This window comes from Gopherus flavomarginatus, chromosome 13, assembly GCF_025201925.1.
Source record: "Gopherus flavomarginatus isolate rGopFla2 chromosome 13, rGopFla2.mat.asm, whole genome shotgun sequence".
Lineage (NCBI taxonomy): Eukaryota > Metazoa > Chordata > Testudines > Testudinidae > Gopherus > Gopherus flavomarginatus.
In genome coordinates this window covers 12,915,602-12,932,625 of record NC_066629.1, presented here as the reverse complement: position 1 = coordinate 12,932,625, position 17,024 = coordinate 12,915,602, and the positions used below count along the sequence as shown (strand labels likewise).

The 17,024-nt window shown below is 44.3% G+C and overlaps 1 protein-coding gene across 2 annotated transcripts; it reads left to right on the top strand.

Annotated features, from left to right (window-relative positions):
* Positions 1–948: 948 nt before the first annotated feature.
* CHEK1 (checkpoint kinase 1) lies at positions 949–16,793 on the top strand. 2 transcript variants are annotated; one of them, XM_050921660.1, is made up of 12 exons: positions 949–1,019; positions 3,844–4,067; positions 4,957–5,021; positions 5,115–5,184; positions 6,147–6,335; positions 7,684–7,788; positions 8,890–8,985; positions 10,046–10,154; positions 13,660–13,837; positions 14,054–14,185; positions 14,410–14,511; positions 16,202–16,793. In XM_050921660.1, exons 1-12 carry the CDS (start codon positions 949–951, stop codon positions 16,295–16,297), a joined length of 1,437 nt encoding a protein of 478 aa, XP_050777617.1. In that variant the 3' UTR covers positions 16,298–16,793. The 2 variants fall into 2 exon arrangements, with proteins under 2 accessions (XP_050777617.1, XP_050777616.1); XM_050921659.1 differs by lacking the exon at positions 949–1,019 and adding an exon at positions 2,334–2,476.
* Positions 16,794–17,024: the final 231 nt, after the last annotated feature.

Below are 17,024 nucleotides of genomic sequence, written 5' to 3'. Positions count from 1 at the left end.
GTCCTGCCAGTGAAGTTTATGGTTTCCTACAAGTTCGGTCTATGAGGCAGTACAAGGTGGGCGTGTCCCAAGGACTAAGCAACTAGGGACAGGTTAACCACAAACTAAAAAGAACAAACCATATCCTCTGCCCCCAAAACCAACCCCCCAGGAAAAATGTATAAACTAACATCTCCAGGTCTGCACTGTGGGACTTCTGAGATGAGTGTAGTAAATGCCCAGAGGGCAGCTTAAGGTGAGGAGTCTCAGTGTGAAAGGCCTTGTCTCCTGCATCATCCAAGTTAGACCTTGGGATGGTAGTTATCTTGAAGCATGAGCTGATATTTCGTGTGCACATGTGGGTGGGTGGAATCTCCTACAGCAGGGCTTCTTAACCTTTTTCTGAACCTGCCCCCCCCCCCACTACAAAAACTCCATGCCCCACTTGTGCCACAACTACTACTTTTCTGCATATAAAAGGCAGGGCCAGCGTTAGGGGGTAGCAAGCAGCGTAATTACGCCTGCAATTGCCCCACTGTCACAGGGGGTTCCACAAAGCTAAGTTGCTCAGACTTTGGCTTCAGCCCTGGGTGGCAGGGCTAAGGCCCCAGTGAGTCTAACACCGGCTCTGCTTGATGGACCCCCCGAAACCTGCTCGTGGCCCTCGAGGGGACCGTGAACACCTGATTGAGAACTGCTGTCCTAGAGTATCTGCAGAACTCCTCCTCAGAGGATTACTGTGCCCTGTGTTCCCTTAACAGGGAACCTTGATGAAAGAACAGGAAGTTCCATGAGGAAGGGGATCCTTCGGTCCCATTGCTCCCCTATCCTGGCCAGCCCCTCCCCTTGAGTGCAGCATCAGACAGGAAGCCTGTGCAATGCTGGGCTCTGTGCCAGGCATGGGAATGTGCACTCCTGCCTGGTCTTTGCATATTTATGTAGCAGAACTGCATCAGCCCGGTTGACAGGATGCTCCTGTGTGGAGGAGGTAACCAGATTTATCCCAGGAGAGCCTTTTTTCTACCTAGCGTGGCATCAAGGCAAGTAACTGGTACATTTTTCTCTTCCACAAATTAACTTGTGTCCATTGAAGCATGTACAGGGTTAGAGCTTCTGTACTTTGCCTCCCGATGGCCGGGAGGCTGAAGGGAGCTGCTTCCATCTAGTTCACCAGAGGCATCTCCTGCTTCCCACCTAAGCACTTTCTGTCCCAGCCTCGGCCAGGGTCCAGTGCCTCTCCAGCTGCAGCTCCAAGCTCCAAGCTCCAGCCTCCTCCTCCAAGGCACTTCACAGACATGGATGAGTTTAGCCCCTGGTCACTGCACGGGGGGTCAACATCACTGTCCCCTTTGTAAACAGGGACCCGGGGATGGGGGCAGAAAGGCAGAGTGAGGAAAGAAGCCAGGAGTCCTATCCCCCACCCCTAGACCCCACTCCCCTGTCTGGGAAAGAACCCAGGAGTCCTGCCCCCCCTCACCCCCAGACTAAGAAAGAACCCAGGAGTCCTGCCCCCCCCCCACTCCCAGACTAGGAAAGAACCCAGGAGTCCTGCCCCCCCCCCCCTCCCAGACTAGGAAAGAACCCAGGAGTCCTGCCCCCCCACCCCCCCTCACCCTCAGACTAGGAAAGAACCCAGGAGTCCTGCCCCCCCTCACCCCAGACTAGGAAAGAACCCAGGAGTCCTGCCCCCTCACCCCCTTCCTCACTCCCAGACTAGGAAAGAACCCAGGAGTCCTGCCCCCCCACCCCCTCCCTCTCCCACAGACTAGGAAAGAACCCAGGAGTCCTGCTCCCCCACCCCCAGACTAGGAAAGAACCCAGGAGTCCTGCTCCCCCACCCCCGGACTAGGAAAGAACCCAGGCGTCCTGCCCCCCCCCCCCAGACTAGGAAAGAACCCAGGCGTCCTGCCCCCCCCCTCCCCAGACTAGGAAAGAACCCAGGAGTCCTGCTCCCCCACCCCCAGACTAGGAAAGAACCCAGGCGTCCTGCTCCCTCACCCCCAGACTAGGAAAGAACCCAGGAGTCCTGCCCTCTCCCCCGACTAGGAAAGAACCCAGGCGTCCTGCTCCCTCACCCCCAGACTAGGAAAGAACCCAGGCGTCCTGCCCCCCCCCTCCCCCGACTAGGAAAGAACCCAGGAGTCCTGCTCCCCACTCCGCTCACTCGCAGGCCGACGGGGAGACCCCGGCGGTGACTGGCAGATCCCCGGGGCGGGGCGGGGCGAGCGGCTCCTAGGCCCCGCCCCTTCCCGTAGCCCGGGCCCGGGCGCGCCACGGCGCTGGGCGGGAAAGCCTGAGGCAGAGCAGCGGGGGCGGCAGCAGATGAGCGGCTCGGCTCGCGTTCCACCCCCGAGCCCTGGGCCTGGCCGGGCTCCACAGGGCCCAGCCGCGGGGGGTCCCCGCTCTCTCCCTCGCTGCCGGCGGCGGGCGCCATGGCCGTGCCCTTCGTGGAGGACTGGGACCTGGTGCAGACCCTGGGCGAAGGCGCCTACGGAGAGTGAGTGCGGCGGGGCGGGCGAAGGCCCAGGGGTCCCGGCCGAGCGAGCCGGAGAAGGTGCCTGGGCACCGTCGGGCGGTGGCGTTCGCGGCGGGTCCCTCGCCCCAGCAGCGTTGGGCCAATCACAGACATCGCCTCGCCCCCCTCGTCCCTCCCCCAGGCGCATGGGGGGGGTGATTCTATTTTGCTGTCAACATTGGTAACCCACAGTTGTCTGTCAGGTCAGGTCAGGTTGTGCTGCCCTGTACAGAGAGGTGGGTTAACCAAAGCACGGGGAGCCCCTTGCTAGCTCTGGGCAAGGCACTTAATTTGCCTTATTTTTGGTTTTTTGGTCTGTGAAGTGCTTTGATTGATGACAATATAGTTGCAGTTGGGAGTTGTGTTCCTCTGTTAGGACATGTTCTGATGGTCAGGATCCCTTCTCCTGCAACTTACCTCCCAAGACCTCTTGTGACACACTGTATTATGTTCTGATATTACCATTATATCCTGCGTAGGTACCGTATATTGGATATTCCATGTACTGGGCATACAATAGGTTGACGATGCAACTCGAGTTAGCATTGCAATCTTGTTATCTCTTCCTTTGTATAAGTAATAATTAGGGATATTCTGTAACTTCATAAATGAATGTCAGAATTAATTTATATCTCGTGACTTATGTGATCATTGGCAATTTCAGAACTAGCTTTATGTGGATATTTTTAAAGCTCAGGCGTGACACTTTGGTGAAACTCATAGATATAAGCAAATGCAACTCTACTGAACTTAATATAACTGCATCCATTTACACCAGAGCTGGAATTTCCCCATACAGTTTATGGAGACCACAAACTTGTAATGCATATCAGAATTTTTACAGCTTGTACAGCTGTAATCCTTCTGTGTGTCCAGGCACATAATTAATTGTCTAGGAACATGGACATGTAGGTCTATTGAGACTGATTTTTGGCACTTTTCATCTGTCAGGCTATTTTTAAACAACATCTTGAGATGGGGTATGTAAATTCAGACTCAGGGGGGTTAGACCTCATGCTAACACCTCAGGGATAAAGCTGCCCATGCTCCCTATGCCTTGACAGGGAGTAAGGAGAAACTCTTATGTAAATAAAGGATGGGACACCTTAAGCTTCAGGCTAGACCTCTACATATCTATATTGTGGATTTTTCTCTAGCAATCATCACCATAGTGTCTCAAGCCCCAGTCCTTAAAGATGTTAGGTGCCTAATTCCCACTGGTTTCAGTGAGAGTTGGGTACCTAACTTCCATTGCGTATAAACATGCAAACTAGCTTTGTGTTCCAAGGTTCATAGTGCACTACTTGCTTCATCCCTTGTTACTTTGCTTTTTCCCTCCTTCTCTGCAGAGTTCAGCTTGCTGTGAACAGACTCACAGAAGAAGCAGTTGCAGTAAAAATAGTTGACATGAAACGTGCTGTGGACTGTCCAGAGAACATAAAAAAAGAGATCTGCATTAATAAGATGTTAAATCATGAGAACATTGTGAAGTTCTATGGACATCGTAGAGAAGGCAGTATTCAATACCTCTTCCTGGAGTACTGCAGCGGGGGAGAGCTCTTTGACCGAATAGGTACAGAATTCTTGGGGCAGGGGAGGGTCTGAGGGCAACTCCAGTGGTGGCTGCACAGACTCATTAGAACACCATAGTTGTCTTATAAGACCAGAGGGATTCCTTAGTGTATGCTTCCAGTGCCACTGATCTTAGACGGAAAGTGTCTAGGATAGGCTGTCTTTGCAGGTGACTGTGCTTCTGCATGTGGTGAGTCAGTGATTAAGCCATGGCTAGAAGTAGACTTCCCACCTTTCAAACCTTTGCTCAGCTCACTATACTACCTTGCTTCACTTAGCATGGTCCTAACAATTCAGAAATTCTACATATTTAATGCTATAGATAAAATTAAAGTATGAGGGGAAAACTGGTTCGAGAGCAAACATGGTAAATGAGCTGGAAAATTTAATGTGTACAGACCTGCGGGATCCTGGTCCTGCTGCAGGGCTCTACACTAGTCCCACCCAGGGTTCTAAACTGGAGTTTGAGGCAATGTATTTGCCCCTAGAAAGTGGAAAATAGACTACAGTAGGACTGCATATGGGCACAAGGGGGTTGTTGGTGTAGAGCAGCTTGCAGGATCTGGGCCCTAGTGTTTTGATGGTATAAGATTTAGAGAGAACCTTTAGCATTTTCCCTCATGATGCTTTGGGAAGATAGGAAAAAAAGTAGCATTTCAGTTTAGATTAAATAGATGCAAACTCTGCAATGTAGCTCAATAACCTTTCATTACACTTTTGCATTGCTTGTAGTTACTGTTTCAAGGCAGGTGAAAAATAAGTCTTGTGCAGAGTTTCCAGGAAACTTTGTAAAATAGTTACAAAAACATAGTGCAGAGGCTTCTTTCCATAGTTTGTTTATGATGGAAGAAAAATATTTTGGTATGTAAATTTTGAATGACTTTTTACAGAGCCTGATATAGGAATGCCTGAACCAGATGCACAGAAGTTTTTCCATCAGCTTATGGCTGGCGTGGTAAGTTTCATACTTTGCGCATTTATTTCAAGCTCCTTTTTTCCAGTTAAATTAAATAGAACATGGTATTAAAACCTTTATTTATTTGTTCAGGTATATCTCCACAGTATAGGAATAACTCACAGGGATATTAAGCCTGAGAATCTCCTGCTAGATGAAAGAGGTAAATATAAAAACTTTTGACTTCATCTTCTCTTAAATTCTTGGTCATTGAGAATATAGGGGAGAAAAGAAACACCATCACTCAGTGAGTCTGAAAATACTCCTAGAGCTTCTGTGGCATCCTGCTACATTAAGAATAACCAAATACAGTAAGCAGACTTGTGCTGTCAGGGCTTTTATTCATTCCCTTATCCTGTGTAAATAGACTAATCAGTGTATTCTAGAGCAAGTTATTCTGGGTCTCTGCACAGTGACCTTTAAAGGAACACACTTGAATAAAACTTAAGTTTTGTTAAAGCTCGTTCGTAATCTAAAGGCCAATACAAATGTTTCCATGACTGCTGAACAAACTTTTGATTGGAACTTTTTTAAACCAGTGCAATGTTCAGAACCAAAATGTTACAGCATGGTACTAGCGCATGAGAATCTGAAAAAAACTAATGAAATGGATTGATGTGTTCTTGTTAAAGCTGAGAGGAAAACCAAATCACTAAATAATTGGGATATGGTGAAAAATAATCTAGATTTTTAAAACTTTCAGTTTAATAATCAAAGCCGTTATTAATAATAAAAGAAATTATTTTTTAAATGATTTCTAACATGACTGCTCTTTAAGGAGAGAATATCTCTGCACAAACTGTCTTGGATGTTTTTCTGTACCATGCATCTCTCTTTAAATCAAACTCATGTGCTCCTTGAATCCAAGTCAGGTTCAAACTTCAGATCAATTGTGTAAATGCATGTGATCTGAAACAAGAGAAGTCATAAGGGCCTGATTTTCACTTTTATTAAGGCCCCTTTATACTGCACTGGCAATGTAAAGGGGAACCTTAGAGTGAGTGTAAATGTGCTTATCTCTGGTTTTATCTAGCTTTAATATAATATAATAGTCTTCTAGCAGAGAAGATGAAAATACCTTGTTATACAATATACTTAATGACTTTTTTTCTTTTGTTTGCTTAGATAACCTCAAAATCTCTGATTTTGGCTTAGCGACTGTGTTCAAACACAATGGTCGTGAGCGACTGTTAAACAAAATGTGTGGCACTCTCCCATATGTTGCCCCGGAACTGTTAAAGAGAAAAGAATTCCATGCAGAGCCAGTTGACGTTTGGTCATGTGGGATAGTACTCACTGCTATGTTGGCAGGAGGTAGGAATTTGTCAATTTCCTCTCACTGCACAAACTGTTTTATAACATGCATATTTACTGCAGCCTCACAGTGATTTAGGATTGTAGTACAAATGCTCATAACCTACCTAGATTTGAGTCGATCCCAAATCATGGAGGTGGTCTTGGTTGGGAAAGTAAAAGTAAAGTAAACGTTCACATTGTGGTCAGCTTTTTAATAGCTTCTCTTAGGGTTCTAGTATGGACCATCTTGTTCTGTTGCGGCTATAGTATATGGCATTTACAGTTGTGGGCTACATATGTAGCTTATTATTATTATTTGTATTGTATTATATTATACATGTATTATATGCGCTCCATCCACACGATATATATATAGAGTACCTGTATGGTCCTGAGGATGTCAGATGGGCCGCAGCCATATGCTGATTGGGCTGCAAGTGGGCCGCAGATTGACAACCGCTGGTATATGTAAGCGAGGGAATGGATCCTCTATTGTGGGGAACTTCTCTGGCTTATAAATTACTCTGATGAAATGGGCTAGTGAAAGGATCCGAGTCCTCATTCATACTTCCTTTACCCAGCTGCCTGCCTGACCTCAAGGGCTCGTCTTCCATTTTCGTGTGTAACAGAGTCCTTGTACCCCTGACAAGGCTGTGTCCAGGATTTTGGGGGGGATGGGGGCTTGACTCCCAACCTTGTCCTGGTCACTTAAGGCAGAGGCTAGGGTGTTCCAACTCCAGGATACTCTCTCCGCACTAGATGCTTCCCTGACCCACTGATCATTACGTACAGTTCAAAGCAAATACAATTTATTAAACAGCAACTAATTTTAAAAAAAATAAGGGGAAAATGGGAAAGGTTAAAGGAAAACACGTCACTCCACGCTGTGTCATGGAAACATCACAAACAGTGTCTCTTGAATGTAAGGGAAGTTCACAGTCTGTTCCTCGCAAGTCCCTGGCCTCCTTCTCAGTCCCTGGGTGTGCTGCAGGGATGCTGCGGATCGGACACTCACTCTGGCACTGGCCACACTCCTTCAGGCTCTAGGTTGCAGGGCCCTTCTCCCCAGCGTTAGCCCCCTTGGGATTGTGATCCCCCTCCAATCCTGGCCTACAAATATGGGTGGTGGATGGAGCCCCACTTTGGGGAGCCAATGCAATGTCTTTAGATATACCTTGGCACTTCTATAACTTGTAACCACAATAAGGATCGACTATTTTTTTTCCACTCATTGAAATCCATTTAGTTCAATGACAGTGCTCTTTACATGTCTTTCACTCTTGCCCCAACCATCCTAAATTTGTAATCCTTAAACTTGTGTTTAGAGGCATAAAAATGATTTGATACCTTGCTTTTTTACTTGCAGAATTGCCATGGGACCAGCCTAGCAATAGTTGCCAAGAATACTGTGATTGGAAGGAAAAGAGAACATACCTTCCACCTTGGAAGAAGATTGATTCTGTACCGTTAGGTAGGTTGTCAGTGGAATGGCTGCCTGACTTTTTATGTATTTGAGTAGGACAGTGTGTCTAGGGGAATAAAGTGCTGGAGTTACGCATGTCTGTATTTGAAAATCATTCTGTCTAAAGGTTGGATTCTACCATGGACTCACGATGTCACAGGATCTGGCACTTGTAAAACACCTTTAGGGAGCTACCTGAAAATGGGAGGTGGTGTTCTTAAGCAAGACTGGTAGGAGACACCTGGTTCACATAGCAGCGATGGCAGCAGGAAGAGATTGCTTGTGCAATCACTTAGCTATGCAAAGCAGATGTAAACATCTGTCATTCTGATCTGGTACTATTTCACACCTACTTTGCACAGCTGTAATGACTTCACAAGCTAGTAAAGAATTGGGGCCTGAGATCTGTTAGACTGAAATAATTTCCCAAGGGAACGGGCAGAAGTCCTGTCGATGAAGACATGTACAACTAGGCTATGTTTTGTTAGTTTTGAGTAATGAGCTTAAGGTCACTTGGTAGGTCTGAGCCTCTCAAATTTAACCCCTATCTCCATCTCTTTGGTCACTACATTTCTTCCTGATCCTGGAAAGTCTGAGGGCTGAAGTGGTTTGTGTGTGTGTTTGTGTTTGTTGACCTAAAACCCAGGGTACTAGATTTGTTTGGTGTTGTACTCTCCTCCCTGTTCTTGCCCAAGATGGTTCTTGTAAGTAAACAGGCCTACAGGAATCTGCTAGAAAGCCTTCACAAAGGTGGATTTGACATCAGCTAAAGCAAGTTTCTTATTTCAAAGGCTCTGAACACTGGCTGCAGCCCATGTGGAACATAGTGAACTTTGATACATGCTCAGTCACAAATCTATACAAAACTTGGGTCTTATTTTAGGCCTCCCAGCTATGAGTTTACCTTAACTTTGTGTTAATTTATGGGTGATCAAAATATGGATTTGTTCTGGTTAGGATTGATAAACGCTAGGATTTGGGGATGGAATTGAAGTATCATTTTGAATGTAATGACCTATAGAAAACATGATCTATACAGATCTAGGAATCAGGATATATGGCAGTTAATTCATTGTTGTTTCTTCCTATGAATGTAATGTTTCTCTCCAGCTCTGCTCCGCAAAATACTAACTGAGAGCCCTACGGCAAGGGTTACCATTGCAGACATTAAAAAGGACAGATGGTACAACAAACCTATGAAGAAAGGTAAATGCCTTGAAGTGCTTTGTACAACATAAACAAATAGCTTAAGTAAAGGTTGAGAGTATATGCTGGGGTAAAAACCCTTGGAATGCTATAGTTAACAGAAACTACTCTAAAGGCAAGAAATTCAGAGTTAAGGTTAAACTTACAAGAAACTCAAACAACTTAAATCCTGGAAATTCACAACTGAAGTGTGCAGACTGCCTATTCATCCTCTGGATATATGTCTGCTTCCCAACTTCCCTGCTCTGTAAGTGGAGTATCAAAAATGTACACTGCAGAATATTGGTTTTAAAACTTTCATGTGTGTGTTTGATATCAAGTGTGATATCTTTGTTACCTCATTAATCTTGGGTCTTCTCAAATAAATGCTATAATCTCATCATTTGGGCCTGGGAGACTTACATATATAGGCATATTAGCTCTGTTTAATGATGCTCTTATAACTGGTTGTCACACAATATCATAGGAGATGGTGCTGAGTGCTATCAGCACCTCATGGAAGGGGTCTGCCCTTAATGAAGAGGGGGAACAGTTGTCTTCAGGATGAGATTTCGGGAATTTGCAGAGCATTTTTTCCCCTGTGGGCACAACCATAAAGGAAGAAGGATAAGCACAACCAGCATAGGCTTAAGTCATTATAGTTCCGGTCTTTGCTAGTGAGATGTTACTGTTTTGGATGAAAAAAGTAGTTACAATTTCTCTTCTTTTTTTTCTCATGGTATTGCTGTAGGGATAGGATTTTTCTGCCCCGTAAGTGATGTTTTTGAAAACGATGATATAGTAAGGATTTTTATCCTTGTGGCCATGCTAGTTATTCAGCTATTGGGATTGCTGTTCAGTGATGTTTGCCATCATAGTCCCAAATGTTGCAGGTACTGGAACACAAATGGAAAAAATAAACAAAGGCAATGATCTGTGTGACAATTCAAAGACCAGCCTATGCAAGAGCTATGTATTTTTAATGGGGGAGCTCAGTCTAATTCCAAATGCTTTAAACCCCTGGTGACCCTTAAGATGACTTTTCTGACCCCTGATTGTGTGATTTATCTTCTTCTGTTAGGTGTAAAGCGGGCTCGTGTCTCCTCAGGGGGCCTTTCAGACTCACCAGGTGGCTTTTCTAAGCACATTCGGTCCGATATGGACTTTTCACCAATGAAAAGTGCACACAGGTCAGAATACTATATGCTTGTGGTTTTTGTTGTGTCAGTGACTAACACACAAAGGACTCCAGCCTGATATCACCTTTTTGTTTCTAGATGCCTATGTTTTACACCACAGTGCTAATCAGATGGGGATATGTATAATTACATTCTCCTCTGCTACATGTGATTCAGGGTTCCCTTCCCTGCCGTACATTAAAAGATGATTATAGCCTCATTTTCTAACCCCACACACTTCTTTATCTGAAAGCCTTTACCTGAAAACCTATAGCTTAGTTATATTGGCTTCAAAATTACACCTTACAAATTTCCCTCTTATGTGAAAACAGGGTTGTAATCTGACAGCTGTTTTCCCCATACTCTGTTATTCATAGATGTATAGATTCCAAGGCCAGAAGGGCCTTTGTCTAACCTCCCATATAACACAGCCCATAGAACTTCCCCTTAGTTCCTAGAGTATATTAAAACATTGTGGGGAGGAGGGGGGATCCTTAATAGTTTCCCCCTGATGAAAGTTCCAGAATTAGCGGAAGCATACTCATTATTCAGACCTGTCCATGCCGATTAAGTTTGCGGAGGTGGCTAAACCTTGTAAAGTGGGTCTTGTAATATAAGTTTTATAATATATATGTGTATATAGTTCAGCAGTTCCCGAACTGTGGGCTATCAGCAGATGGGGTCGTGGGTCCAACAGGCCAGATATAGCTTGTGAGGAGATGCCGTCTGATCACAAACGTATCCAGACGTGCTCCATGAACACTGTGCCAGTCTTGTGTGTCCAAGGTCATGTTGTGTGGAGACCGTCATTTTGTAGATCAAAACGGAATTTGTGGAGCAGGTCCAGACACGTTGGCTGTGCAGATGGCAATTTGGCCATTTGCACCATCCAGCTGTGCAAGCATCCAGCTGAGGGGCTTGAATCCAGAAGATTCTTGTCTGTGGGCAGCAGCCTGATCAACAGAACATCCTCTCTGCTTGAGCTGGTAGGAGCTTGTGCTAGTCTCTTCTGAGATGGGAATTTTGCAGTGGCTTATAAGCTCCTTAAGGGCCCATATCTTTGAGTACCCTGTTGGCAGTCTGTAAAGAATCATTTTAAGTCCCTGTCTCTGTGCTGCCCTAGTATCACCACACCGGGCTTTCCTCCATCCTTTCCTCATTTTTTAATAGTGACTACCTCTTTCTGATTTGTGATAAGAGGCACAGTGGACTCATATTTACAGAGCATCTTCTTCAACCTCCAGCAGTGAGTCAAGTAATGCAGCAATGAACAGAGAACAAGAGTTTAAGTAATGTACTTGCAAATATGATGAGGTTTGCTTTGATTATGGCTTCACCAGTGTTTTGGTCAAGAACAAAGAAAGGCCAAATGTCTGCTACATCGCACGGTGTTATCAAGTGAAAGCATGATCCCTAATAAACAACACTTGGAAACGTTTTTCAAGGAACACAGGGAAAACCAAGGTCATTTTTCCATTGCTGGAAAAAAGAACTTTTGCATCAGTCATTGCTGTTCAGAGGAGTCAAGTCTGTATCTGACCAAGCTCAAAAGTCATCATTTGAAATTAGTGACCACACTGCACAGGGCAAGACATTTCACACGATTGAAGAGACTTTGATTTTGCCAGCTGCAGTCAATATGGTGAATATAACGTGTGGGGAAGCTGAGGCCATGTCTTCACTAGCACTTATGTCAGCAAAACTTTTGTTGTTGAGGGGTGTGGAAAAAAAACAGCCCTGAATGACATACATTTTGCTGACATAAGTGCTCGTGTGCACAACGCTGTGTTGGCAGGACACACTCCCACTAACATAACTACTGCTGCTCATAGATCCAGTTTTGTTATGTCGACAGTAGAGCTCCCTGCTGTCGACATAACGCGGCTATGCAAGCGATCTTACAGCAACACAGCTATAATACAACTGTGCTCCTGTAAGTTTGTAAGTGTAAGCCTGGCCTGAGGCAAACTCAAAGCCATATCACTCTCCAACAACACAGTGAAGCAAAGGATTGAAGCTTTAGCAGCAGATAAGGTAAACACGTTAGTGGAGAGTCTGAAAAACACAGCTGCTTTTGCTCTGCAACTTGATGAGAGCACTGAAGGTTGTCATGCACATCTTGGCTTTTGTGAAATACACGTAGGAGGCTGTGGTTCTTGAAAACATTCTGTTCTCTCTCTTCCCGGACATGAGACAGCACAAGGGATGTTCGATGTGCTACATGGCTACATGCAAGACAAAATGTACTGTATGGTCACATGGTGAGTTTTTGCACAGATGGAGATTTGTCTGCAGGTCCGTGCACCTAGGTAAAGAAAGTTGCTCAGGCTGCTGTGTGGACTCACTGCATGATTCGCAGAGAGGAACTGGCGTCTAAAGGTCTGAATCCAGAGCTAAGTGACATTTTGCAGCACGTCTCATCTATTGTGGTCTACATCAAGACCCAGCCTCTCTGTGCGCATCAATTTGCAAAACTGCAAAGAAATTGGGTCTGATCATGGTTTGTTGGTCCACATCGAAGCTCGTTGGCACTTGAGAAGAAAAGTACTAGAACAATTCTTGTAACTGAGATAAGTTGCCTGATTTGCATGCCTGTGCAATGAATTTGTTGATTTTTATTTTTTTTTTCCTTTGTGGCCAAAGGAAGGTGTGCCTTCTTGCCTATGTCTGACATATTTGGGAATCTGAATAAATTGAATACAGGTCTGCAAGGAAAGAAAACCCACATCCTTCAGTTAAATGATTAAATCACAGGATTCATTCATGAAGAAAACTATTTCTGGAAGAATAATCTATTAAAAAAAAAAAAAAAACTATGAATCCTTCCTGAAGCTTTGTAAATTCCTGGCTGACAAGCTGTTCAGCCTCCAGTGCAGGTGATGTCTCAGCATCTTAGCTGGGTGGAGGAACAGTTTGCATCCTTTTTCCCTGACTTCGACATGACAAACTATGATTGGGTGCAAAACCCCTTTCAGTGCAAGCCTGATGCCATGGATTTGCCAGCAGCTGAAATCGAACAGGTTATCAAAATTTCCTGCAGTCGATTCTTGCAAGGAACCTTCTTGCTCAACTTTCTCTGCCAGAGTTCTGGTTCATTGTCCAGAATGAATATCCTGCACTCTCAATACTTGCCTTGAAATTGACAGTGCCATTCGCAAGCAATATTTGTGTGAAGTTGTATTCAGCACACTTGTGTCCATCAAGTCTCTGCAATATTGAGCTACTGTTGATGTCACGTCAGAGATTAGATGTGCAGTTTCTACCATGCCGCTGGACTTGGAGGAGTTATCACAACATGCAAGCCCATGTATCACATGAGAACATTAAATAACATACTTAATGTGTAAATTCCTTGTTTGCTGTTGTCTGGGGTCACAGGAAACAGTCTCAAAATTGCAGTCACACAGGCAAAAAGTTTGGGATCCCCTGGTATAGTTTGTAAAAGTCACAAGAGAAATGTAACATTATTGTGATGCGCTTTATTATTAATGTAACTAATTGTGTTTTTATGTTTCAGTGAGGAAAAAGTGAGCTACTCCACTTCTCAGCCAGAACCTCGTACTGGCATTTCCTTGTGGGACAGCAGTCCAGCCAATATCAACAAACTAGTACAAGGGATCAGCTTCTCCCAGCCAGCATGCCCTGAGCACATGCTAGTTAACAGTCAGTTACTTGGCACCCCAGGTTCATCACAGGTAATGTTTGGAAATGCTATTTTCATTCATCTTAGTTCACAGCAGCTTGGCAATTTATTCTTTGGCTGCTAGACTGTAAAGATGCCATTTGCACCAATTCAGATACATTGTTCTAATTTCAAAGCCAACTGCATTGGAGCGGGGGTTAGCCAGACCTTCAGCCAGAACAGTAGTTGGTTATCTGTGGAATGTATATCTCTGATCTCTAATCTGCAGAACCCATGGCAACGCCTGGTGAAGAGAATGACCCGTTTCTTTACAAAGCTGGATGCTGACCGCTCCTATAATAGTTTGAAGGAGGTTTGTGAGAAGATGGGCTATGTCTGGAAGAAAAGCTGCACAAACCAGGTACAGTCCATGGAATTAAACTAATTAATGTTTCTGATTCGATTTGACAAGTCCTATAAAAATATCTTTTAGTCAGATGTGGCATTTTCTGAACCAGCACAAGACCTGTAAATGAATCCCTAGTCAGACTCACTTAGTGTAGTTACCAGTATACTGTGAATATAGTGCTTGTAGCATGTGAAAACTGTCCTTCTCCTAAAATCATTCTCCCATTTGCCTTCAAGGTCACCATATCAACTACTGATAGAAGGAATAATAAACTGATTTTCAAGGTGAACCTGGTAGAAATGGAGGACAAGATTTTGGTGGATTTCCGCCTGTCTAAGGTATGCAAAATTATAGACTTTAGCTTTAGAGAGAGCAGTGGGTGTTAGAAGCAAACTGGACCAGCTTCCATATGATAAAGCTACATGTGCAAGTGGGATAAGATGACAAGTCTGGGGAAAATGTGTTTTTGCATGGGCAGTTTGTGTCTAACCGAAGGAGAGAACCTACAAAATGGGGTTAGCAACATTACTTTTTCACTGGTGCCAGAAACCAGGGCTGTGGTACTGAATGCCCCATGCAGTGCAAAGCTGTTAACATTCGCTGTCTGGTTTCAGAGTGGTAGCCGTATTAATCTGTATCAGCAAAAACAACAAGGAGTCCTTGTGAATTCTGATGAGGTGCATTTTAGCCCATAAAAGCTTATACCCAAATACATTTGTTAGTCTCTTAGGTGCCACAAAAACTCCTCCTTGTTTTTGCTCACTGTCTGGAAATCCCTCCTTCTAGTTAATGAGTGTGGGAGCAAGCATCTTGAGAGAGACCAAGCATCTTGAGTACCGAAGTACTATGGGAGAAGGCATTGTAATTGTCTAAAGCATAATGATTTCGGGGCACTGCGTGAGCGTACTGGGCTGACCTGATCCTATGTTCATGGAAATCAGTGGGGAAATAGAGATATGAACTCCAATGGAAGGAGGATCAAAGCCTTAAAGATGTAGTTAGCCTTATTCCCGCTCCCCAGTCAGTTCTGCTGATACCTGCTGTGGTGGGGGAGAGAGCATGCCCGCACTCAGACAACCTCTCTGGGAGCTAGTCCAGCTGGTGCCTGCCAATCTGCCAACACTGCAGCTGTATTTTGGCTGTTGGTGTGCATGGGACTCCTTGTGTCTTGTCCCTAGCATAGTATGCAGGGGCTACCATAAATTTGGCCCATAGTATCAAACTAAGAGAGATCTGAATGTAAAGGATCATAATAGCTTTCTGGAAGAAGGTTAAGCATTCTGTTCTGAGTGCAGGGGACTGGACTCGGTGACCTCTTGAGGTCCTTCCAGTTCTACGCATCTATGATTCTGTGAAACAGGGGCCTAACCTCATATTAAAGGTGCTCTTCATATCTAGGCAGATGGTGCAGAATAGTCTGCTGCAGGTGAGACAGGAACCTCCAGCCTCTGCCTCTGCCAGTGACAATTAACAGTAGTAGATTGATTTGCTTGCTGTTTTAAAGATCCCTGATAGTTCTGTTTCTATAGAAAACACTAGTCAATGCATGTGGAGGGAGAGTCTATTATAAATGTGTACATGCAAAATAAATCCATGAAATGGATTAGGTCATGACTGGGCCAGGCTGTTTAGAGCATAATAGTATATATGTCATATATTTCCCTTCTTGAAAGATAAGTAAAATTTAAAATATTTTTAAGACTTAAACATGGGTTCAGGGGAATTTCTGCTGCACCCTAAGTGGAGAAAATCCACAACGACTGTCTCAAAGTGGCAAATAGAATAAACACCTTTTGTAAAAGATTATAAAAACAATACCATGCAGATAACAATAGAGAAGGCGGCAGCATTTCTTGAGAAATAATTATAAACAATGAACGTAAAACTTGTAAAGGAAAAAATAAAATCTCTAGAGTAGGTCCCAATGTCCCTCGGATAGGCAGGTGTTACAGCATTCCCATTCCTTTCTTGTCTGTCACTTTGCACATGCATGCAGTCTCCAAAATAGTTTTTGTTTTTATTACCTAGGGTGATGGGTTGGAGTTCAAGAGGCACTTCCTGAAGATTAAGGGGAAACTGAATGATATTGTCAGCACCCAGAAAGTATGGCTTCCTGCCACGTGATCCAGCTGCCATCAGGAGGTAGAATGAATTGGATGCTGCTACACTGATATAATTTTAATTTTTATTCTGCATCAAGAAATGCTTGTGGGTGCCAGTATCTGAGAGTCACTTGCAATGGAAACCCATTTGTTTCAGGATCTGGCTTGACACCAGGATACTTTCCTCAGAGGATAAGCTTGGTAAATACATTTCCAGGGCCTCCCAGATGAATTTGGTGATCATTAAAGTGTTCCTGACTGTATTAAGTTAACTGGTGGCATGCCTTCCTATTGCTAGCTATTGACATGAGGTTTTTTTTTTCTTCTGAGCAAACCTTCTCATTGGGATACTTTGTGCTTCTGTGGGAGCCAGCCTGACTGTTCCACTGACTTACGGAGAATGTGCCTCCTGCCCCAAGGCTGTTGCAGCCACTGACTGATGCAGACTTAGAGGTTTTTTTTGTAGGGGCGGGAGGGTAAGAGCCTATACCTAATAAAAAATTGTTTCAGCCCCCTTACTGCATTGCTGTATCTTCTGATTTTAAATCTATTTAAGCAATAACTTGTCTGTTACCCTTTCATTTAAAATTTGATGACATGGGGTGCAGAGGCTTAGAGACAATGTGGGTCTTAATCATGTAATTTTGTTAAATTTGTTATACCTTTTTGGCCTTTCCTTTTATTAAGTAAAGAGGTTGGGCCCAAAGCACTAGTTCTAGTGTGTTGTTCACCTGTCATTTTACTCATTG

What these genes read in the sequence shown, in the direction of transcription:
- CHEK1 (XM_050921660.1), top strand. Translation starts at nt 949, where the DNA reads ATGCTCCTGTGTGGAGGAGGTAACCAGATTTATCCCAGGAGAGCCTTT. An exon ending in CCAATGAAAAGTGCACACAG is followed by an intron (nt 10,155 to 13,659) that starts GTCAGAATACTA and finishes TTTATGTTTCAG; the next exon opens with TGAGGAAAAAGTGAGCTACT. An exon ending in AGAAAAGCTGCACAAACCAG is followed by an intron (nt 14,186 to 14,409) that starts GTACAGTCCATG and finishes TTTGCCTTCAAG; the next exon opens with GTCACCATATCAACTACTGA.